At 44.5% G+C, this 24,944-nt stretch overlaps 1 protein-coding gene across 1 annotated transcript in view; it reads right to left on the reverse strand.

Moving 5' to 3' along the window:
* Nucleotides 1-24,944, reverse strand: part of tmem65 (transmembrane protein 65) — a 43,572-nt gene that overhangs the window by 4,475 nt on the left and 14,153 nt on the right. Inside the window, exons 2-6 of the mRNA XM_085262707.1 lie at nt 10,657-10,701; nt 9,656-9,723; nt 9,443-9,497; nt 1,654-1,696; nt 451-556 (exon numbers count right to left, since the gene is read on the reverse strand). Of these exons, the coding sequence (XP_085118833.1) occupies nt 451-556; nt 1,654-1,696; nt 9,443-9,497; nt 9,656-9,723; nt 10,657-10,701 (317 nt within the window). The remainder of the gene's footprint in view (nt 1-450; nt 557-1,653; nt 1,697-9,442; nt 9,498-9,655; nt 9,724-10,656; nt 10,702-24,944) is intronic.

The following is a 24,944-nucleotide window of genomic DNA, read 5'->3' on the forward strand; positions in this document are numbered from 1 at the left end:
GGAGAAATCATCAGAATCTGTTATCCTCAAACAGTCGGGTGTGCAGAGGTGAAACTAGCTTCGGAAAGTCTGGGCAGCGATGCTCTTATCTCAGGATACATGGATTATTCATGAGGTGGTAGTTTTAGCTTCCCTTTCATGCTCTTACACACCTCTGACAGGATCTGTTTGATACGAATAAACTCTGTTTCCTTATTTTAAACACTCATGTGGCTCCACCACAAACTTCCTGCATTTTCGCCCCTTTGAACATTATCTGTTGTGATAAGTGCAGCTGATTATAATCAACACTTTATTTAATAACCTGGAAAAGTGGAGCGCCCTGCTTGCTCTGAGATAAAGAAGCATGAACTCCTGCTTCCTCTTCCTTCCCATTATCCCTCTTTTGTTGCCACTACGAATAAGAACATGAAGAGGATTTAAAAATAAGACCCAAAGGAAAAACCTCACCATGTGAGAGCTGAGCCTGGTCTGCCACATGTCCACCTGCTTGGGCGTCAGATCTGGAACCTGCATCCCCAGTTTGGAGGCCAGAACCTCCACATAACCTGCAAGACTTCACACAGACAACAAATGTGTGTTAATCGCTGCACAGGCATTTAGTGACATCACTTCACCCAAAAATAAAACACGTGCTCGTGGTTTTCCATCCATGTCCTTCATGTGCGAGTTGCCCAGTTTTGGGGACATCAGCTGTGGAGACGTCTGCGATAATTCCTGCAGAAACTGAAATCTGCGAAACGGGCCGATGCAGATCAAGTTTGCCAGCATTCAGTGCCAACGCTTTGCATGCTTTGGATGCTGGTTTAGCAGCTTTGTCTTCTTCCAGACGTTATTCAAACCAAGTAAAAACTTCCATAACTGCTCAACCAACCAAAGGGAGCGTGCAGCCAGCTCACATCCCAGCTCAGCTGAGGCTTACAGGGGTCAGAGGTCACAGTAATAGGAATAGGAAATCCCAGACAGTTTGTTCTGTTCATGTGGCTTCAGCGTTTTCAGTGGGAGAAATGTTTCATCACTCATCCAGGTGATTCTGCCTCGACATTTGTGCTGAACTACACACTCGGGATAAGGCTAGCCTTCTTCTGCACAACTGTTAGCGCAATTAAAAAGGCCGAACAGCAAAGTTTGAGCCTCTGAAGTGAAGATCCTGTTAACATAAACACTATATATACACACACACACACTCAACAGTTTCATTTTCAAACCCGGAAAACAGGAAGAGCTCATAACATGTGTGTATTTTTGGATGTTTTAGTGCCGGAGTAACGATTAAAACTAAACCAGATCAGATCAACAGCTAAAAATCTGTTTTTCATTCAGACTGATTAAAACTGAAACACAGAGAAGCTTCACATCTCCTGTGTGAAGACATCTGCTGACTGCACACCTTCTTCAACACAAAACCGTCCTTTCAAAGATGATGTCAGACTTTAGTTACAGTGTAAACCTTTTACTACAGATAAATAAGAAAATAAAAGGTATTTAACACAGAAAAATCACCAAACTACAAAAACAGAAACACAACAGGACAAACTTCACGTCATTGATTGAAATCTTTGAGCAGTTCTAACTTGCTTTAAACAGACTTCACACAGTTCGCCCAGAATAAACCGAAAAGCCTCAGAGGCCGTTTATAAAGATGCTGCTTACCCGAGCCCCGCCAGATCTGAAACCAGGTTCCCCAGAGCCGCCGCTGCAAACACAAAGAGGCACACACTTTGGTTTCTGCTGCTCTCACAAAGAACAACAGCGAGCACAGTGACAGACACAAATGCATCAGACACACAGAAAAGAAATGCTGAGGATTTGTGAAACTCAATGATTTGATTTATGCAGATCTTAATATCTAATTATGAAAATAACGGCGTCATTTGTGATTTCTGTGAACAGTATCGATCTCTTTCAGACGCTCCTAAGTCATCTTCTCATTCCCAGAACTTTAACAGACTTTAAGAAGCTTTATAGTTTCAGAAAAACCAAACTCCTCCTGAGACTCTCACAGAAACACGAGGTTTATTCAGACTGAATCAGAAATCTGATAACCATCAAGTTCCTCTGGGAGGCCAGGCGCCAAAATCTCTGAAGGAAATCTGCTCACTGCTGTGCTGACGTCCATCAAACACAACTTAAGCCTGACACATTACACACACACACACACATGCACGTACACACACACACACATGCACGTACATGCACACACACACACACACACACACACACACACACACACACACACACTCGCACACATACATGCACGCACATGCACACACACACATACATGCACGCACACTCACACACATACATGCACTCACACACACATACATGCACGCACGCACACACATACATGCACGCACGCACACACACACACACACACGTATGCACACTCGCACACATAAATGCACTCACATGCACACATAAATGCACTCACATGCACACACACACACATACATGCACGTGCACACGCACGCGTGCGTGCACACATACATGCATGCACTCGCACATGCACACACACACACACACGCACGCACGCACGCACACGCACACACACATACATGCATGCACTCGCACATGCACACTTACATGCACGCACGCACACACGCACATGCACACATGCACACATGCACACACGCACATGCACATGCACACACACACGCACGCACGCACACGCGCACACACACACGCACGCACACTCGCACACATACATGCGTGCACTCGCACATGCACACTTACATGCACGCACACGCACGTGCACACACGCACGTGCACACATGCACACATGCACACACGCACTCAAATCAAATCACTTTTATAGTCACATCACATGTGCAGGTACATTGGTACAGCACAGAGGTGTCTATGACGTGTTCAGCAGTCTGATGGCCTGATGGAAGAAGCTGTCTCTCAGTCTGCTGGTACGGGACCGGATGCTGCAGAACCTCCTTCCTGATGGAAGTAGTCTGAACAGTTTATGGCTGGGGTGACTGGAGTCCTTGATGATCCTCCCCGCTTTCCTCAGGCACCGCTTCCTGTAGATGTCCTGGAGGGAGAGAAGCCTCCTCCAATTATCCGTTCAGAACACCGCACTACTCGCTGGAGAGCTTTGCGGTTGTAGGCGGTGCTGTTGCCATACCAGTTGGTGATGCATCCAGTGAGGATGCTCTCAATGGCACAGTGATAGAAGGTCCTGAGGATGCGGGGGCTCATGCCGAATCTTTTCAGTCTCCTGAGAAAGAAGAGGCGCTGCTGCGCCTTCTTCACTGTTTTGTTTGTGTGTACTGACCACGTAAGATCCTCAGCCAGATGTACTCCAAGGAAGCGGAAGCTGCTCACTCTCTCCACAGCAGCGCCGTTGATGGTGATGGGGGTGTGTACTTCTCTGCACCTCCGGAAGTCCGCTATCAACTCCTTTGTCTTTGCGACGTTGAGGGTGAGATGGTTGTCTTGACACCAGTGGGTCAGGGCGCTGACCTCCTCCCTGTAAGCTGTCTCATCACTGTTGGTGATAAGACCCACCACTGTAGTGTCGTCCGCAAACTTCACAATGATGTTGGAGTTGATAGTGGCTGTGCAGTGCACTCACACACACACACAAGCACTCATTCACACATACATGCACGCACATGCACACATACACACGGACGCACATGCACACACACACACACACACACACACATGCACACACACACACACACATGCACACACACACACACACGGACGCACACACACATACATGCACGCACATGCACACACACACACACTCGCACACATACAGTGGGGCAAAAAAGTATTTAGTCAGCCAGCGATTGTGCAAGTTCCCCCACCTAAAATGATGACAGAGGTCAGTAATTTGCACCAGAGGTACACTTCAACTGTGAGAGACAGAATGTGAAAAAAAAATCCATGAATCCACATGGTAGGATTTGTAAAGAATTTATTGGTAAATCAGGGTGGAAAATAAGTATTTGGTCAATAACAAAAATACAACTCAATACTTTGTAACATAACCTTTGTTGGCAATAACAGAGGTCAAACGTTTACTATAGGTCTTTACCAGGTTTGCACACACAGTAGCTGGTATTTTGGCCCATTCCTCCATGCAGATCTTCTCGAGAGCAGTGATGTTTTGGGGCTGTCGCCGAGCAACACGGACTTTCAACTCCCGCCACAGATTTTCTATGGGGTTGAGGTCTGGAGACTGGCTAGGCCACTCCAGGACTTTCAAATGCTTCTTACGGAGCCACTCCTTTGTTGCCCGGGCGGTGTGTTTTGGATCATTGTCATGTTGGAAGACCCAGCCTCGTTTCATCTTCAAAGTTCTCACTGATGGAAGGAGGTTTTGGCTCAAAATCTCACGATACATGGCCCCATTCATTCTGTCCTTAACACGGATCAGTCGTCCTGTCCCCTTGGCAGAAAAACAGCCCCATAGCATGATGTTTCCACCCCCATGCTTCACAGTAGGTATGGTGTTCTTGGGATGCAACTCAGTATTCTTCTTCCTCCAAACACGACAAGTTGAGTTTATACCAAAAAGTTCTACTTTGGTTTCATCTGACCACATGACATTCTCCCAATCCTCTGCTGTATCATCCATGTGCTCTCTGGCAAACTTCAGACGGGCCTGGACATGCACTGGCTTCAGCAGCGGAACACGTCTGGCACTGCGGGATTTGATTCCCTGCCGTTGTAGTGTGTTACTGATGGTGACCTTTGTTACTTTGGTCCCAGCTCTCTGCAGGTCATTCACCAGGTCCCCCCGTGTGGTTCTGGGATCTTTGCTCACCGTTCTCATGATCATTTTGACCCCACGGGATGAGATCTTGCGTGGAGCCCCAGATCGAGGGAGATTATCAGTGGTCTTGTATGTCTTCCATTTTCTGATGATTGCTCCCACAGTTGATTTTTTCACACCAAGCTGCTTGCCTATTGTAGATTCACTCTTCCCAGTCTGGTGCAGGTCTACAATACTTTTCCTGGTGTCCTTCGAAAGCTCTTTGGTCTTGGCCATGGCGGAGTTTGGAGTCTGACTGTTTGAGGCTGTGGACAGGTGTCTTTTATACAGATGATGAGTTCAAACAGGTGCCATTCATACAGGTAACGAGTGGGGGACAGAAAAGCTTCTTACAGAAGACGTTACAGGTCTGTGAGAGCCAGAGATTTTCCTTGTTCGAGGTGACCAAATACTTATTTTCCACCCTGATTTACGAATAAATTCTTTACAAATCCTACCATGTGGATTCATGGATTTTCTTTTCACATTCTGTCTCTCACAGTTGAAGTGTACCTCTGGTGCAAATTACTGACCTCTGTCATCATTTTAAGTGGGGGAACTTGCACAATCGGTGGCTGACTAAATACTTTTTTGCCCCACTGTACATGCACGCACGCACGCACACACACGGACGCACACACACACACACACACACACACACACACACACACACACACACACACACGCACAAACTTCCCAATTCAGTGAAAGCTTCATCTGATCTTTTCTGGACCCAAAAGTGCATCGACAGGGAAGTGAGTCGAGGTCGCACTCGTCTTAGTCGCATCAGGAAGTGTGACAAGAAGTCAGGCTGAGACTCTGCTTCTGCTTTTCACGGCGTTAAAACACTTTGAAATTCTTTATTCAGCTCAAAAACCAGAGAAATAAGCAAAGTGTAATTTCTTATATCAAAGACGATCAGAAATGCAGGAAATGGAAAACGATGAATGGAATAAGGAGTCATGAATCATGTACATCTGAAACCATCACTCATGTGTTCCAGTGCAGTGGCGTTCTCACTGATGATGTCAGTGCTGCTGATAAAACACTGGGTCTGATTTAGCAGCAGTGCATTAACTGGACGTCTGCTGAGACTGTTTCTCCTTTTCCTATTGGCTGCTCTCTCTCCTAATGCCTAAACGCTCCTGTGAGGTCTTCCTCTCCTCCTGCCTGGCAGCTCCAGCATCAGCATCCCTCACCACTACAGATCAGTGTTACCTGCACACAGTCCACAGAGACTCCTGCCTGACCTCATCCATCAGCCTGTCCATCACTACGTTAAACCTCACCACCGTCTCTTAGTCCTCATACCTGTCCTGCACCACCCTCACATACGTCTCCGCCACTCTGACCTCCTCACGCAGTACCATCGTCACAGTGAAGCTCCTTCTCTGTACTCCTCCAGCCTCACCCTCAAACTTCACATCTCAGCATGAAGCCACACCGCTGCTCGCTGACAGCCGCCTCTCTTCAACAGCTTTTTCCCATATCTTCATCGCACGGCTCATCAACTTCATTACTTTGATCCACATGTTTGATCTGACCAACATTTCACACCGGATGCCCGGTGCTTGGAAGCAGCGCGGTGAGTACGCAGGAGATTGTTTATCTTCTGTAAACAGCCTGATGTTTCCCACACTCAGCAGACTTCTTTCTTTTTTCAATGAGTTTTGGAACAAAGTGCATTTTTGCACAATAATGAAACTCTCGATTAATGCTCGGACTTTTATCCGGACTTTTTTTGATTAAACTTTTATCATGATAAAATGTCCTAATTTCCCCATTAATCATTTAATTTAAAGTAAGCTCCCATACTTATTTAATTGTAAAGATGAATCTGAGCCACATTTGAATACAGCTAAAGCATCCAAATAACAGATTAAAAAGTACCGTGATCACCATCTGTGACATCGTCCTCCTTTTTCTGTATTTAATGCATGTTACATAAATCCTAACGCACTGCTTGCTTCTCCAAACATCCTAATTACACCCACGGCGTGTGGGGGAGATGGAGTGTGAAGAAGATCTTCCCGGATGTGTCCTTTTAACTCTTTTACAGACGCTTCCACCTGAGAAAGACTCCGGGGAAAAGTCTCGATGCAGGGATTTTACATCCCATCTGGTCCGGGAGTGCTACAGCATCCCCCAAGAGGAGCTGCAGGAAATATTCAGGCATCTGTTTCTCCTGCAGGAAACTGACAGCTGATTAAAGTTCAAATCTAACAGCACAAACATTTACCTGATGCTGAGGACGCACGCTTCCCTCGACAACAAGCTCCTTTTTAAGGAAGCCTTTAGAAACCCACCCACACATCACGCCCTGAACAGATAAGTGCATATACCTACAAGTGTGCAGTGCCAAGTGGCCCACATACATCTCTGCAGACTCACTAATGATGAAAAAGCAGAGCGAGTGTCCAAACAACACATCAAAGCAGAAACAGGGGAATCAGCAGGAGCGAGAAGGAGTGAAAGTTTTCGAGGATCAAAGAGCACCTTTGGAAAAGGACCAAGACTCCCGTCAGCTTCTTTGTCTTCTGCTTTCATGGTTTCACTGTCAGCAAAATCGGCTTTGCAACAACTCCAGCTCACTGACAGTACACCACAGCTCTGAATAATTAACGCTGTGGACTGCAGCGTGGAGGAAAATGCATTTGTTCATTGAAACTATAAAGCGTGTTTGTTTTGCCTTCAGGGAATCTGGAGGATTAAAAAGAGACGAAGCTTGAAGCTGAACGTGCACGAACGTTCCTGCAGGAGCTGAAAGTCCAGATGGACACCTTCCCCTCAAAGAGAAGCTCCTTGATGGCCAAGAGGAGGTGAGACGGTGAAACTAGCTGGCCTTGTTTCACCCAGAGCTGGGAGAAGACACGGGAGTCAAAGGTGCCAGCCCCCAAAATCTAACATAAACCCTGCAGGGTGGACAGCGATGACGCGGACGCGTCAGAGCCTGGATGGATGGAGACGTCACAGCAGAGCTATTGATCTACAGCCCGTCTTCAGCCTCCGATTTGCACTTTGCAGAGGAAAATGGAGCCAGGTATCCATGGAAACTGAATAATCGCGCGGGGAAGAGGGGGGAGAAGGCGAGCTCGGGTGCCTTTATGGTTTCGCAGAGCAATAAAAACCCAAACTGAGAACCGCAACAGGAGACGGGGTGACGGCGGGATCTGTCGCAATAAGCGGCAACAATTCTGTAGAATCGAGTGTAAGCGCTGGTGGCGGCGCGGGAGCTGCGCAAGCAATAAAAACGTCTTCCAGGTGAAGCCTGATGGAGAAGCCAACACTGCAGGTGCTGTGAAAGCAATCACACCTGGGAGGATTTTATGTGGGACTCTAACCTGGTGACAGGATGATTTTCTGGAAGGATTGTGCTTCCTTTATCTCCTTGTTTAGAACTACATCAACTTATGACTTTCCTGCTGGGCTGCTCTGTTATTGCTTTAATGCCAGTGGCACAGGGGGGTGGACTGCTGCCCATTTCAGACTAAATACAAGTTGTTTTCCTTCACTGAAGCCCTGAACTTTGCTAGATATCACCGGGAAGAAGCTGCGCATCCTGTAACTTTCACTTAGGTGTTCACTTAGGAAATGGAAGGAGTTCTGTAAACTCTGCACCAGGCCTCTCAAACTCCAGCCCTCCAGGGCCGGTGTCCTGAAACTTTCAAGTGTCCGTGCTGCAATTAGTAGGTCACTAGCAAGACTTGACTGCATGCTGAGGTGGCAATGCAGCCATTTGACTCATGTCAGCAGGCAGGCACATGGAGAAGTTTCAGGACACCAGCCTTAAATTCGTGGTGATATTTTGACTTAAGATCCACTCTGTAGTCCACATGTTGTCCTGACATTCAATCTCAAATCTCACTTTATCTGGTAAACAAAAAAACGTTTCTCAGCATCTTTGGCTTTGGTTGTTTTTTATTACGAATGCTAAAAGTTCATTTCCCATAACCTGAGATAAGCACCAGCATCATGTGCTGAGAGACGTTCCCAGCAGAAACAGTTTCTCAGTCTTATCTGTCGTCTGCTTCAGCGGCGTTTTTACAGCCACGCTGGGAGCAGCTAACGAGCTTCTTCCTCTCCTCCTTTTTCCTCTTTTTATGGCGCTGCGAACATTAAGATTACGATCTACTGTTTCAGACTACTATAAAGATAATTACTGGAGTTAGATATTTGTAGTTTTAAAGTATCACCCTGTACTGCGAGACCCTACGGCCAGGCTGAGGTGCACACTGAACGACCCTGAACGATATAAAAAGATTCGCTGAGATCGACAGATTTTCACTGCATGAGGCTGAAAACAGAGAAAACTCTCAACTCTGATCGAAGGTGAAGGTTTTGATGTGGCCACACCCTCCTCTCCTCCTCATCCATCAAAGCTTCGCAGCTTCTACCGGCTATTCGAGTGGGAACGCTCCTCAGTGGAGTTTCATAAATCAAGGATTTGAGGATTCATATGTACATATATTAACACATATTTGCTGTAAAACGGAGAAACGAATCATCTCACGCATGAGAAATGGGAGCAGAAAGTTGCTTTGCTTGGTTATCCAATCAAAACTTTCTACATTAATCAATTAAAATATTCATTAGAAATGAGCTCAAGAAGGCCAACAAGATAACGAAGTCATTTTAGGTTTACGCGACTCATCGCTGCTCGGCTCTTACCAGCCATGGTGGAGATCCCCAGAGTGACTCCGATGGAAAGTTCGATTTGAGTTCCCTGGAGAATGAAAGAGAAAGAGGTGAAACGCTCATCCCGACTCAGAGTTAGCACATCGGGAAGAGCAGACAGAAGGAAATTACAGCCTTAATGCAGAGATAAGACTCTTTTTTCTTTACAGGCGACTAATTCCTGCAAAATGAGATTCAAATACTTACTGCTGCAATCATGATGGCATTATCCAGAAAGCCAAATCCAACAAAGGGGATGGCGTTGTGGAGTAAAACTGCAAATTAACAGAAGGAAAATGAGAAACGTGGAAAGCACAGAACAGATTTATTTGAATGTAACTTGGAATAATTTGCACAGTGAACAGCTTCCCTGTATCTGTGATAACGGCTTGTTTACAGGAGACCCGTTCTGCTCATTTCCACCTGCATATTTATATTAACTGGCTCTGTAAGATTATCTTTGCATCACTCAGACAAAAAAGTCCTTATGCATCTTAAACCTGGCCTCGGTGACGCCCTTCAGTTCAAGGCTTTGCGAATATCTGCTTTTTAAGGCTGCTTCCTTTAAAGAAGACTAACTGATCATCTTTGATAAGAGCAGCATCCACTGTAACAGCAGAATAGTTAATAAAGCTAATTATTGATTTTAACTTCATATTTCTATTCGAGACAAAGACAGTCCAGGGCAAAGTGTCTTAAACCTGCACTCCTTCTAATCACCAGCAGGAGGCGACTCCTTTGGCTCGCTTGATTCATGACCTCAGTAAACATGATCATGGGCTCAAAATTATCTTCATTTTGTGAATTTTGGTCCCAGTTTGAGTTGGACAGACGATAAAGAAGGTCTGCTTATTAGCTAAAGACATGTCGTTAGCCGTGTCCTTCGGCTCAGTCGGGAAAGCAGCCACTCTTCACTCCTCCCCTCACAGGACAGGCAGACTTAATCGGTTACGTCCATCTTTTTTATACAGTATCATTAAAATCTGTCTGATTGGTGATTCTGTGCATGCATTTTTAATGTCCCGGTGACCAATGACAGTCACTTGTGAGGACACACAAGCCAGTCCTCACAAATTTGAAGCATTTTTGAGACCCAAAATGTGGTTTTAGTGTCAGGGTCACAGTTCGGTTATGGTTAGGGTAAGCAGCATATAAATACACACGTGTGTGTGCGCGCACACGTATGTGTGTTTGTTTTAATCTCTCACCGTATCTGATCTGGGCTGCCGTCGGCGGCGAGGGCTCCACTTCATCTGAGAACAAAAAAAAAGCAAAGAGAAAATCAGAGTTTCACTCATTAACTGCTGAGGTTTGACTTCAAGTGTCTGCAGCAGCATGGAGACGCAGTCAGAGACACGGATTCACTTCTTTAGAACTTCAACTTTAATCATGGAGCTCATCAGTGTGAGGTGCAATGATTAAACGCTCACACCACCACCCCACGTTTCATTTATGCAAATATAAACCAAAAGGAATTTAAATCGAGTTAAAACACCAAGACGAGGCCACTTTTGTGTTTATGGCTCATGCTGTGTATGCTGCGCAGTGGATTCCCACTCTGAGTTGGGTGGGTCTGTCACCAGCCACAGCAGCTGGTCATTTACTTGCATTGCAGGACTAACACAGGGACAGGTGTCCACTCACAGCACGTTCACAATGACTAAGCTAACGCTGATGCCTGTGGACGGTGAGAGGAAAGCTGGAGTCCTCGGAGAAAACCAACGGAGGCACAGGGAGAACTCCACACAACAGAAGCTTCTTACTGTGAGGCAACAACGCTAACCGCTGCACCACCGAGCCATCGAGAAGGAAATCCTGTTTCCAAATAACGTTCTTTTCCCCCCAAACTTGATATTGTTTCTGCTGCTCTCTAACAGCCACAAACTCAGGTATCAAAGGGCTTCAAATATGAAAATAATGCATAAAAACCACAGTTAACTACCAGCAGATTCACTGAAACTCTGCGAGAGCGGCTTTCTGACGTCCATCCACAGACTGGCTAATCTCACGTGTTGGTTTGGTCCTCTCACCTTAATTGGTGCGAGGAGCAGCAGACTGGCTGGTGTGTGGAGCGCCCTCGAGAGACGCTGAGATAACTCGACAGAAGTGTGCCACTGGAGCAGACCGCACTCTCGGCCAGAGTCCAATTACAGGAGCGGGTCGATTACTGCGACGCATCGATTTCCCGACCTCTGCCTGTGCGTCTGTATGCTCCTCACACACTAGCTTCACCAAGTTTTTCTCCTGTTCTTAGAGCAGACAGTTTTCTCTGTGCACCCTCGGCTCTGAGGGACTGTGAGGCAAGAAGCCTCAGGTTAGACTCGTTTCCCCAAAAATAATTGTTTAATAAGTTTATATCCTTAAATGTGTGCAGCCTCACACAAACAATGATTCGCAGCCTCCTCAGACTGAGGCAGCATTAATGTATCGCTGGTATCACAGATACAGGTTTTCTCTGCCGCTGTCATAAGATAAGCAGATGAAGAGAAGTAATAAGAACAATATTTTATTTCTGTCAGCCCGAAACAATCAGCTGAGGGAAAGAAAATGAAGATTATTTCCTTCATTTTCTGTTTCTCGTTTTAAAGCCACACACAGAACATGATCAGAAAGCACAAACAATAAAAGATCATGGACACGAACATGAGTGAAAACAACAGAACTGGGAGCTGTGGATAACCTTCTTTAGTTTGATTTAGTAAACTGGATGGAAACTTAAATGTTGCTCCATGTTCAGTTTTAACTGGGAGGGCAGTGAAATGTTCAAGACCGATGATCAATATTTGATTTGGATATGCAGGAAACCAGTGCCAGCAACTGGGCTGATGGGATCCACATCCCTGATCTTAGAAACATCCTGTAGCTGCTTAGTTTAGTTGAAGAGGAGAAAATAGAATAAAAGAAACTAGAGCAGGGCGATATGGCCAAAAATATTTATCACGATATATATTTGAAAATTTGCGATAACGATATAACCGACGATATAATTGATGCGAGACAAAATACAACTCCACAACATTACTAGCGCAAAAAGACAACCTTCCATTTATTTTCACTTAAACAAGAAGCTGGTTTTTATGTACATTAAAGCTTTATAAAAATGTAACAGTGCAAATGCAAATTCCTTGCTGAAAGTTTAACCAAAAGGCATTTCCAGTAGAAATGGGCTGACATATCCTGAGCATAACCATGTATAATATCCACTGAAGTTAAAAATAGGTGCTTTGCAACATTAAACTGCAGTGTGCAGTACGTATTTTTCGGACCATAAAATGCACGGGATTATAAGGCACATTAAGCGAAACAAAGCAGTCAGATAAATCAAACTTTATTAAACTCATTCTTCTTGCTTCCTCCACTTCTGTAACATTGATTCATTGATGTTGAATTCTCTGGCAGCTGTTCTATTCCCATGTTGTTGCAGTATATTAATGACTAACCTCGGGATTATCTCAGTTGTTCTCCTGACTGAAGTTTGGTCCGTTTACAGCATCCTGCCATGCGATTGCATTTGTCTCTAACCATGAAGAACCTTCACGTTAACTTTTATAAGTGGAAAAGTGTTAGTGTTCGTCCTCCAGCTTCACTGTTTATGTTATGCTAACATAGCTGTGTCGCTAGCGATCACGTAGCACATCATTATATACCAGCTAGCCCAACTTCAGTAACCCTACAAACATCACTGCTGTTTAGTTTCCTGTCTTCATTTATGTTGGAAGTGATAGCAGAGCTGTACGTTTGATTTTTTTCAGAAATCTCTCAGTCAGAACATGCAATATCATGCTTAGGTAACTAGCGAAACTAGCGAGCTAACTTCCGCTAGCTTCCTGCTAACTTCTAACTCCGTTAAATGTAATAACTTTTGTTTTCATGGATGCCTGGAAGTTAAACTTTATAGTTACACCTGGTAAAGCAGCAATGCTGATCGTTTTATTAAAGATGAAAGAATTTAGACAGTTTTTAACTCTAAGTGATGCTGCAGTGTTGTTTGACCTGAAGCATACGGAGTTTAGGACCCAGATTACTCCCAGATTTAAGAGCATCTTAGTCCGACAAATACGACAATAACAACGGCCGCTTGCATGTTCTGCAAAAAAATGTGCTTTGTTGTGTATCTGACGGACAAACACCAAACCAGTTCCACATCACTGAAGTTGCACCATTTTTACAAACCAATTCTGGTTCATCTGTTTCACTCAACAATCGGCCATGTGCGTATGAAAACAAAGGCACTGCGCATGCGCGTTTTACTCCCATTCTATCGCGATATTTCATTTTCCTATCGTTGCCTAACATTATACCGGTATTACCGTGAACGGTATAATATGGCCCAGCCCTAAAAGAAACCCTGTGCCCTCCTTATTCAACCTAACATCCAATTACCACAAACCTCCAGCCTTTGTATTTGACTCTGAACAACTTCTCACGAGGAAAAAGAAAAAACATTCATACTGCAAGAAAAAGAAATCCTTCAGCTGAGGAAACCAGCGTCTACAAATTAAAGCTTCTCCGAAGGATCCGACGCTTCCTTCTGCTTCCTCACTGAAAGCTCAATAAGCCAAAGTTGCCAAGCAACAAAATCCCGTTCCAGTCAGCGAGGCCAGGCCTTAGCAACAACATTCATCCAGGAAGTAACTCGGCTGAAGGGTGTGAAGGAATGTAACAGGTACAAAATGTCACTCTTCACTCATCTTTAACACAACAGGATGCCTCTGAAGTGTAAGGAGAGCCTCTCACACATCGGCACTGACAGCTTCCACTACAACAGCAGCAGTCGATCCCTCGCAGGCATGGAAAGCACTACTGGCTTTATTTTGGAGGTGTAATATTAAAAAGGAACGACAGGTGAGAGGCTGAGACGTAAATGTGTGATCCTGCCAATCAAGCGAACTGACTGATGCTCATTAAAATTCAAGCAAATGACCAGAAAACCAACTGAACTCTGAGATATTTGAGAATTCTGCAGTGTTTCCCGCCAACTGAACGGCTTTTTGTGCTGTCAGCATATGTGAGTTTGCTGGGACGTACTTGTGTCCAAGTGGCATGAATATCATCAGATGGTGAGCTCGAGGCGCTGCGTAGATGCCCGAGTACCTGCCAAGTTTCGTCTGACCATATGGACTCATCAGCAGGGCATTATGATTAAGGGTGTGCATGACCGGATAACTACATGTTTTAATGTTGCAGCCTTTGCTAGAAACACTAAAACACCGTAAAAAGATGCAACAATGCTACGACCACCAGCACCGGTCTGCAGTACTTTGATATAAAGACTGATGTCAGCTCGGTCAGAATAAACTGGAATGTCACCAAATCAGTCGAGGTGACATGTGACCACATTCTGCACAGAGGAGTGGACGCGAGCGTGGAAGAAGTACTGCCGCTCAGGTCAGTGCTCAGTTTTAGTCAAATAGACTTTTTTGTGTGTTAGACGTTGAAACAAGAACAAATTAGTTACAATACACCAGCTACACACTGGCCTTTTAGGCAGACGTCAAAGAAGTAAAACAAGAATGAATGTTTGATCATGAGGTCTGCAACCGTATAGTTCTGTTATACTCTGTTGTGGTGTGCAGAAAAGAACTTAATTATTCCACTTACAGGTTTGTACATTTGTACTTTGTGACAAATAACTGAGGTTGAGTAGTTCTGGGAACAAGTCTGCAAAAATCCCAAACTTCACCCGATTAAATTCAGTCAACCTCACGATCGAGATCATGTTCTCGGGCGCGTGCAGACAGACTGTGATCGCTGGAATCACTCGTTCGGGGTCCCATTCTGACCAGTTACACTGTGCACTTCAGACCTCAAACTGGTGCAGACAGCAAACATCAACTTCTGGTTTAATTGGACCCAAGTTTCCTGTGGAGGAACATCTCTGGAGAGGCCCGTCTGGCTGCAGCGGAGACGTTTTCAGTTCACAGCTTTCAGGCCTGAAGGCAGCACGTCAGGCGTAGAGTGAGAGCGTGTATTTATATATTTGTGGGGACCACAAATTGGAAGTTTACTATACTTATGGGGACCAAAATCCTGGTTCCCACGAGTCTGAAGGCATTTTTGAGAGCTATGGTTATGTTAGGTATTCATTTTTCATGGTTAGGGTTAGGGGCTGTCCCCACAAGATATGAATACCTGACGTGTCTGTGTGCGTGTGTGTGCGTGGGATATCCACTGAATGTCAATGAGAGGATCTGGTGGAGCTGCAGGTTCAATCCGATGGGATTTATTCAGATAATGTTCTGATTATACTCGCACGCAGGGCCGCCTCGCTCTTCACACAATCACTGGAGTTTTCATTATGCAAACATCTCAGGAGCTTGTGTCTCACAATTTATTGTGTTCATCGAGAGTGTCACACTTCATTAGTAATTCATAGAGTGAGTATTTACACTTTTACTTTTAAAGAAGTCCATGCAAAGAGAAAAGAGAAAGAAATGATAATAAACTGTGTGTACTTCAGCAGCATTATGAATTGCAGATTTTGTGCTCTGGCAGCAATAATTTCCCCTGACAGATGATACACTTAAAAAAAGCTCAAACCTGACCTTAAGCCTAATTATTATAAAGCACTAATTGATCTCTAAAGTTAACCAAAACTAAATAAAAGCTTTGAGCAGGTCCAGCCAGTGAGACCTTTAATCTTAGAGCTGATCAATGAACCTATAACAGATTAATCTGAGGAGCACGGCGGTACAGTCTGCTGTAAAAGGCTGGGCCTTCATTAAACACACTTTGATCTCAGCAGCTTTCAACACTTCTTTAATCAGAGAGGCCAGCGTTCAGTTTGAGTGTCTCAGAGGGCGATACCTCCAGTTTCATCAAACTGGGAGGGTGAAGGCCACACGTGTGTACACCGTGTTTAATCTCTGTCAACAGATGTGCGACATAAATATGTAGGATCACAACATCTTTGGTTCCCGTTTGCAGTTCAGGTAATACTGCTGAGTTTGTGCAGGCTTGGACTGGATGCAGAGAAACAGACCACGAGAAGGACAGAATAAATACTGCATTTATTAAAACGCAACCTGAAAACCATCAGTAATGTGTTTACATTCATAAACAATGGAGGGCACACAGAACACCATCTGCTGTGTGGAGATGCCCTGGCTACACTGAAAGCTGGCAGCTGAGCTGCCCACAGAGGCTAACCACAGGAACACGCTGGGAACACGCTGGGAACACGCTGGGAACACGCTGGGAACACGCTGGGAACACGCTGGGAACACGCTGGGAACACACTGGGAACACGCTGGGAACACGCTGGGAACACGCTGGGAACACGCTGGGAACACGCTGGGAACACGCTGGGAACACGCTGGGAACACGTCTGTGACGACTCGACTAAAAATCAGCAGAAGTGTTTGAGAATGCTGCTGACTTCCTGCCCTCTTCCTCAGCTGAGTGCAGCTTTGCTCTGGAGCCATTTCAAACGACATGGAGCAGAGAGCAGCTTCTGAGTGCAATTTGATGGCACTGTAAGCCAAAGCGACTCGAGCAGAGTCTCGAGCGGGTGAGATTAGATCCAGAGCCCACATCAGAAGCAGAGCGTGACAGAGCATTGCTGAGGTGGCCGATAAATCTGCAGGTAAGTCTGCAGACTAGTTGGGATTTTGCATTCATGCAGAGTGTACGTGTCAAAGGAAAATCCAAGTTAGAGATAAAATGGACTGTTACTTACATTAAGCACCATTTTTCACAATAAAAGTAACAATACAGGAACAAAGCGTTTGCTCTGACACTTGGAAACTCACAGGTTTGAATTTGTGGAACTAAAACGTTCCTGAAAAGCAGCACGACTCTGAACTCATCATTAATGTTTCTGAACGCAGAAATATTAAAGATTAAAACAACAGAAACAAACCAAAGATGAAACATTTCCTCTGACCTGAAATACTCTGTGTGAAAACAGCTTCAGGGTCTTTTACATTAGAGCTGACAGAACCTTTGCTGTTCTCCTCTTGAACCAAACTTTACATTCCTCCCAGCAGCAAGCATCTAAGAACTAACCTCTATTTTCCCAGCCTTCAAATCATTTTGCCTCCTGGCGTGTGGGGAGGACCGCAGCCTCGTGCAGCCGCTGTACTGGTGACTTTGTGTCTTTCTTTTTTAGGCCACAAAGAGCGAACAACTCATTTTCACTCTTTTTCATTTTGACTTCCTTGCGCCTGCAGTGTGAGTACAAACACTGCGACTCCTGGGAAAACGTCCAGAAATAGGTCTGCCTGATGCAAGCGAAAAATTAATATCACTGTACAATCTGCCAATAGCTGCAGATTTGGAGTCAGATGAGTAAACGCTGAAGAGTTCAGCTCTCGAGTGTTTCTGCTGCAGGGTATCTCATAAAGCTGCTAATGACAGCAGTGTGAGTGGAACACAGTGTGTCAGTGTGTGATTAAATCAAACATAAGCTGACTGTGTGTGTTTGTCTGCGTACACATAATTAGACTTCAGCAGATGCAGCATCATCTGTCTGCTGTCACACTGCTGATTAACAGCGTGGAAATGCTTCCTGCGACACGCCTGACAAACACACAGCCGACGCCGCAGACACAAGTAAATATAAATAATCACCACAGATGACATCGTTTCACAGCCACAGCTGGACTCAGAGAGGGATTTATGTACCAAAGTGCATTTACCCACATTAATCTATTGCTGTGGCAGATAATGCACTTGTGCACTCCACTTATCAACAGTGTGCAGCTCTGAAGGTACAGAGCTAAATCCACCCAAAAGTGGAAATCAGGATATTTATTCATGCATTTGCATTTTTGAGCATCTTTTGTGCTCCTTCAAAACTTCAACCTTGAACACTTTCAGTGAAATGTTTCCACTGGCACAGTGAAAATAAGACAAATGCTTACTCTCATATTTTGTGTGAGATGAAATCCTCAGGATTGGCTCCAAAATCAAACAGATTGTTCATTTTCTTTCTCCCAGAAACTTTCATACTGGGAACACTGGCAGCATTGGAGTTCACCCACAGGAGGTCAGAGCGCTGCACAAGCCAACAAAAAACTAAAACCTTGGCTTTGTGCAAGAGCACAGTCATGCTGAAAGGTAAAGGACAAACGCAAAGAGCCGACGGCCTCGAGTCTTTTTCCTGCTCTGGTGACCTGCTGTAAGCTGCAGGGGAACGCATTTGTGCAGCAGGTGGAGAAGCTGCTCACGTCGGGCTACGCCGATCTCACCGAGGGTGCAGGACAAGGACAGCCACCAGGAGCTCTGTCCAACACGCTGAAGAGGAGCAGCAAACAGAAATCTGCTGCTCGGTTTTCTCATCTGCTCCACGCTATTTGTCAAATACAGGGCGATCGTGGCTCAAGAGTTGGGAGTTCGTCTTGTAATCGGAAGGTTGCCGGTTCGAGCCCCGGCTCGGACAGTGTCCTTGGGCAAGACACCCGTTACCTACTGGTGGTGGTCAGAGGGCCCGGTGGCGCTAGTGTCCGGCAGCCTCGCCTCTGTCAGTGCGCCCCAGGGTGGCTGTGGCTACAATGTAGCTGCCATCACCAGTGTGTGAATGACTGAATGTGTAAAGCGCTTTGGGGTCCTTAGAGACTAGTAAAGCGCTATACAAATACAGGCCATTTACCATAGTCCGTGTGCGCATGTAGCAAAAAGATGCACACACACACACACAAACTTTTTAATTGAAGAGAGAAGAGAGACCGTCCTATCAAGGATGCGGGCTGTTATGTCTCTCTCTCTCTCTCACACACACACAGAGCAGAAAGGGAAATTAACACCAACCTCCGGCCAACTGCTTCTCCTCCATCAGCAACCTGGCGGCTCATCAACCGTCACTCAGAGGTTTCTTTATATTAGAAACTTTGCTGCTCACGCAGAGGAAAAATAATTGGTGGTGTCAGTTTGGCATCGGTCGTTTTAAAGCAACCTCATCCCCATTTTCAGCCTGGGGTCTAAATAGTTCCACGCTAAAGACCCTCCAGACTCCAAATTCTTCACCTGACATGAGCTGAGTGTGGTGAACGACGACACTGAAACCGTCTGACTGAATCAGCTGGTGAAAACCATCTCTCTCTAAAAGTATGTTTTGGAGTATTTTCGTGCATTTTTTCCCAAAAAAATTGAAACTGAAAAGTTGAAACTGGAAGCGTCCAGCCTGCGGACCTGCAGCTCTCACACATCCTTCTTGGCTTTGTGGCGTGAGCCGACCTCCGCTGCCAGAGGCCGGCACAATAAGCTGGTGCATCTCTGCTGTGTAAGCGAAGGACCGGAGGCGTACACTCAGCAGTGAAGCAGTTTCCTTCAGTTTTCTCTACTTTGGAAATAAAACAGTCTCCAGGCAGAGCTCTGTTGTGAACTTCCCCTCTTACAGCTGACACGGCTTTGAAACAACATGCAGATGTCCACAGGTATAAAGTTACATTCAAGAGGTTTTACATTAAACTTCAAAGAGAAGCTGCTACACTTAAGATTCAATACAACCACTAAGTGTGTATTTTATAGGGCTGCAACAATACACAAAATTCACGGTTCGATATTTTTTCGATACAAAAAAATGTTCATGCCTTTTTAATTTGTCATTTATTAAAATTATAAATATATATTTTAACACAAAAGTACAGTTTTTAAATTCAATGTTGCTGAAACAACAAAGTAATAAAAATAAATAAATCTGATGGAGGAATCACTCATCTTTGGAAAAGAGTTAATTACAGAGAAATGGCTCTTTCAAAATAAAAGCTCTACTATCCGCTTCTTCTGGGCTATATTCTCAGCAGCATATTAAACATATCAGGTCCCCATAAGGAGAATCCTGTGCTAACGGCTGTCTAAATGACTCGGGTAAAGTTTGTAGCATGGTGCTTGTTGTTTTTGTCTGCTTCCACTTGTCTTTGCACTAGGATGATGTCGGAGTAAATGTGCAGTCATATTTGTTGTGTTCCCACTAGTGCTGTCAGCGTTAATCTGAAATGACGTTAACGCCACAACACGGCAAATCTCCGTTAACGAGCTACCGCCGATCGCCCCGTGCGTGGGGCTGGACGACGTCAACACGTTCACGAGCTAACTGCGCTAACGCAGTAGTTCCCACCCATGTAATTGAGCATTGCGTGGCACATCCAACATACTGTTTTACTTTAGTCCATGACGCGCTTACCTTCAGGGTCATACGTCACATGAAAATCAAAATAGTTCCAAAGGCCAGATCTGAATGAGGGTGGGGGAGGTTCAATTTGCCATGTTGCAAGGAGAGCTTAACTTCTGTCTCGCTAGCTTGCCCTGCGCTCAGTGGATCTGCGTTCGGCTACTCCACCTAGGCTGCACTGTCGAGCGCAGATCCACTGAGCGCTCCACACAGACAGCATCGTCAGAAGGAAAGTTGATAAAATAAATTAAAAATGTTGTATTGTTCGATACATATGCGTACCGAACCGAAAGCACTGTATCGAACGGTTCAATATCGATACGAGTATCGTTGCACCCCTAGTATTTTAGGCTCCTGCAAACACCCCGTCCACTATAATTACTACAATCACAGAATATGAAAGAGCAAAATAAGCATTGATTAAGTGACATGAAAAGCTGATGTGTATCCAGACACTTAATGACCAGTGATAATGAAGTCTGATGTGCGTGTGGTTTAATGATTTCACTCAGCTCAGCGGTTCTCCTGCAGACTGTTATCATTAATCTCATTTATGTGACGAGTCATCAGTTTTCTTTCTTTGTTCCATTTCAAAGCTGCCACACAGTTTTTCTAATAATAAAACAGAATAATCACATAATCTGGAGCTCTGCTCGTCCTTGAGGATTTTTAATTTATCTTTATTTTACTTTATTTACTGCTTTCTGTTTGCAGCTGACTGGGTCTCTTCACAGCTCTCAGCCTTCCTTCGTTCTGCATTTCTCCGCCCTGCTGTTCTTCTTCTCTCGCGCTCTGTTTGTGTAATTGTCAGCTTTGTCAGAGGAGACGATTCATCTCAATCTCCCTGCGTGACGGGCTACTTTGGGCTCAGCTGAAAGCGATATGATGTGGGCCTGGCAGGCGGGGGCGCTGATATAAGGAGGCAGCTCGAGTTTTTAAGCGAGGGCCTAATTTATGTGCCACTCAACAGCACCTCAAACCACTTCTTCAACAGAGTGTTCATCGGCCTCAAATCTCAGAGGAAATGACACGCTACACACTCATGTCCACAGAGAGGCTGACAAGTTCCAGAGGAGGGCTGGCACCCTGCAGGGCGCGATCGAGTGGATGAGCACGTGGACATGTGCACACAGCGCTGTCTGTCATACTAGTGCTGTCAAAACATTTATTTCCTCAAAAGAAACCATCAACACAGAAATGAACCATCAGAATATCATCAATTATTCATTTTCACTATCAAATGTCTTTGTTTATAAGTTCTATAATAAAATTCTGGATGTTTGTTGATGGCCTTTGCCAGCAGTAAGGATTTGGTGTTATCATACATTATGTATGTTGAATGGAGAATAATATATAAATATAAGTAGAAGAAGAAAATCTTAAAATCTGTTAGACCTGGTGGCTGTGACTGATGGCTGCACTACTATGAGCTCTGCCTCATTCTCTGCCATGAACCATTTGACAAATACACTTACATCCATGTAATCTGTAATCCAGTATTAGTCTGGATGATTTGTTTGTCTATTTTTCAAAGACTGTAAATGATGGAGAACAGATATGAGAAGAAAGAAAGATGAAAAACTATGAAAAGGAGGCCTTAGGTCGACTATACTACACATGTAGTGTCTAGTTAAATCAGCGCTCCTGAATCTTTTTTGCGCCACGGACCGGTTTATGTCCGACAATATTTTCACAGACCAGCCTTTAAGGTGTCGCGGATAAATACAACAAAATAAAACCGGTATCGGTACCAAAAAAAAGGAAGATTTATTCATAACACACAGGAGAAGACCCAGGGAAACCGAGTTAATGATAAAAACCCTGAAAACCATGGATTTCACACCTGAGTCTCAACTCTCGCGGCCTGGTGCCGCTCCGTGGCCTGGGGGTTGGAGACCGCTGAGTTAAATGATTAATAAAAGTTATTACATACAACGGATCCTTTACAAATTAAATGTGACCTTGTACTCTGAGGATATTGTTACAAATTTGTCATTTTTCTATTTAGAACTGATGTCATCCCTATAATAATCAGAATCAGAATCAGAATACTTTATTGATCCCTGGGGGAAATTATTTTTTGTTACAGTGCTCCATTTTAAACCAACATTAAGACAAGACAGACAATACACTAACTAAGAATAGTACAATATATACATATATATACATACATACATACATAAGTCACTCATAAATAAATAGTTGGAAAAGAAACATGTGTAGCTGTAGCAGCAAACAGTGTGTTAAGTGGATGAGTTGTACAGGGAGCCACAGGCAGGAATGATTTCCTGTGTCGTTCAGTGGTGCATCATGGGTAATCTCAGTCTCTCACTGAACGAGCTCCTGTGACTGACCAGCATGTCATGGAGTGGGTGGGAGGTGTTATCCAACATTGTCTTTATCTTGGACAGCATCCGCCTCTCCGACACCACCTTGAGGGAGTCCAGCTCCATCCCCACAACATTGCTGGCCTTACGGATCAGTTTATTAAGTCTGTTGGCATCTGCGACCCTCAGCCTGCTCCCCCAGCATGCAACAGCATAGAGGATCGCACTGGCCACCACAGACTCATAGAAAATCCTCAGCATTTTCTGGCAGATGTTGAAGGACCTCAGTCGCCTCAAAAAATAGAGACGACTCTGGCCCTTCCTGTAAAGTGCTGTGGTGTTTTTAGCCCAGTCCAGTTTATTGTCAATGTGTACTCCAAGGTATTTATAGTCCTCCTATAAACTCCTATAAACAGACTATTTATAGTCTGTTTATAGTAATAAACAGATACATACAGATACATACATAAATATGTAAAAAACTTGCAACATTTTTAGAACTGTTTGCTTTTTGGTTACACACAGTCCATCCTTCATATACAGTCTATGACTACAGCTTCTTCTAGTTTCATCTTTTTAAGCCAATATGTAATCAGAGCTGCCTCCATCCAGCACTAAGCTGATGTCTGAAGTGAGGGAGCATTGATATTGTGCATTAATAAGCAGAATTTGTAGGCAAACAAACAAGAAATCCCCCCCCCCCCCCCATGTTTGCTGCAGCGACACTCCACGTGTCCTAATCCCACTAATTAACTCCCTGAAGATTTGCACTTCTTGAATTCACTGCAGGTGTCACCGGTGGGAAATGTGCTCAAACCTGGAGAAAAGAAAGCCTTAGACGCATTAGCCTCTAAAAAGACTTCTCTGAGATCAGGGGATATTTTACTAGCAGTTTAGCACAGCTGGTATGGTAATATATATGTTTATATAAAAGCTGCATCAAAATCTGTATCAGCAACACGGGTGGGCAATATAGGCTCAAAATTATGTCATGATATGTTGAGCAAATTTAAGACAGAGGTTCCTGAAGTAGCTCTCGCTCTCATGCACGTCTGGGTTTGTCTGGTTGCTTAAGGAAGAAACCACACGGCTACTTAAAAGCAGTTTGGTGTTGTATGATTTTGTTCATCTGGCCAAATTATTTGATAAAAAAGACCGAAATGCACAGCAGACCCCGAGTGTGACCCATTCATTGCCTGGTCTACGTGCTGGTTCGCTGTATGTGTCGCAAACTCAGTGCACAGAGACAAATTATAAACTGAAGCGTATGGAGGTCACGTCAATCCATCAGGCAGGTTCACTGAGCAGCACCATAAACAGAGCGCTCTGCTCTGCATTCATGTGAAGGAAACGTCCGTCACACTTTTCAGTCTGACCCCCGAGTGCGCTCTGAATGAGGAAAATGCAAAATACTGAAACGTTCCCCTCAGAATTCTTTCAGTCTTTGTTCAGACAAACCTGATGGTGGCTTCTTTTTTTTTTTTACTAACGAAGTTTCAATTAGTCAAACTTTAAATATATTTTTGTTTATGAAATGGGAAAAATAACAGGAAAATTCTGACTTTTGCTAAATAGAAAATCTTTATGCAGACTGATCGTGCTCGTGTGCGGGCAGAGGACCAACAGGTGAAGTAAAAGTAATGTTCTGGCTCCTCAAGGGTCGCCCGAGATATTATGTGGTGATAAATAGGTTCATACAGTATTTGTTTTGGGGGGCATTTTTACACTGTCTGTTTTATTTTGACATCCTACCAGAAGCGGGGCATCTCACTACTTCCTGTCTAACGGTAGAAGGATAATTATCTACTCCTGTGCCTGCCTATGCTGTGTCCTAAGCCAAAACCGTCTGTAAGTTGGCAGTAATGTTGTATCTTTACAAGCGTGTGTTTGGTGCCAACTGTCGTGAGTTACTTGCGACTGTTTATACGTTAGCTAACGTTAGCATGTTTAGTTTTGCTTTACTTTGTATGATAAGGAAATACAGCCTGATGTTTATAGGTCATAGAATTTTCTAATTGTAAAAAAAATGTTTACATATGTCAGCTTACACATGAGA

The sequence above is a fragment of the Mchenga conophoros genome, linkage group LG22 (genome assembly GCF_057382185.1).
Source record: "Mchenga conophoros isolate Kocher_MC1m ecotype Shallow Benthic linkage group LG22, M_conophoros_male_GT1.1, whole genome shotgun sequence".
NCBI classification, from domain to species: Eukaryota; Metazoa; Chordata; class Actinopteri; order Cichliformes; family Cichlidae; genus Mchenga; species Mchenga conophoros.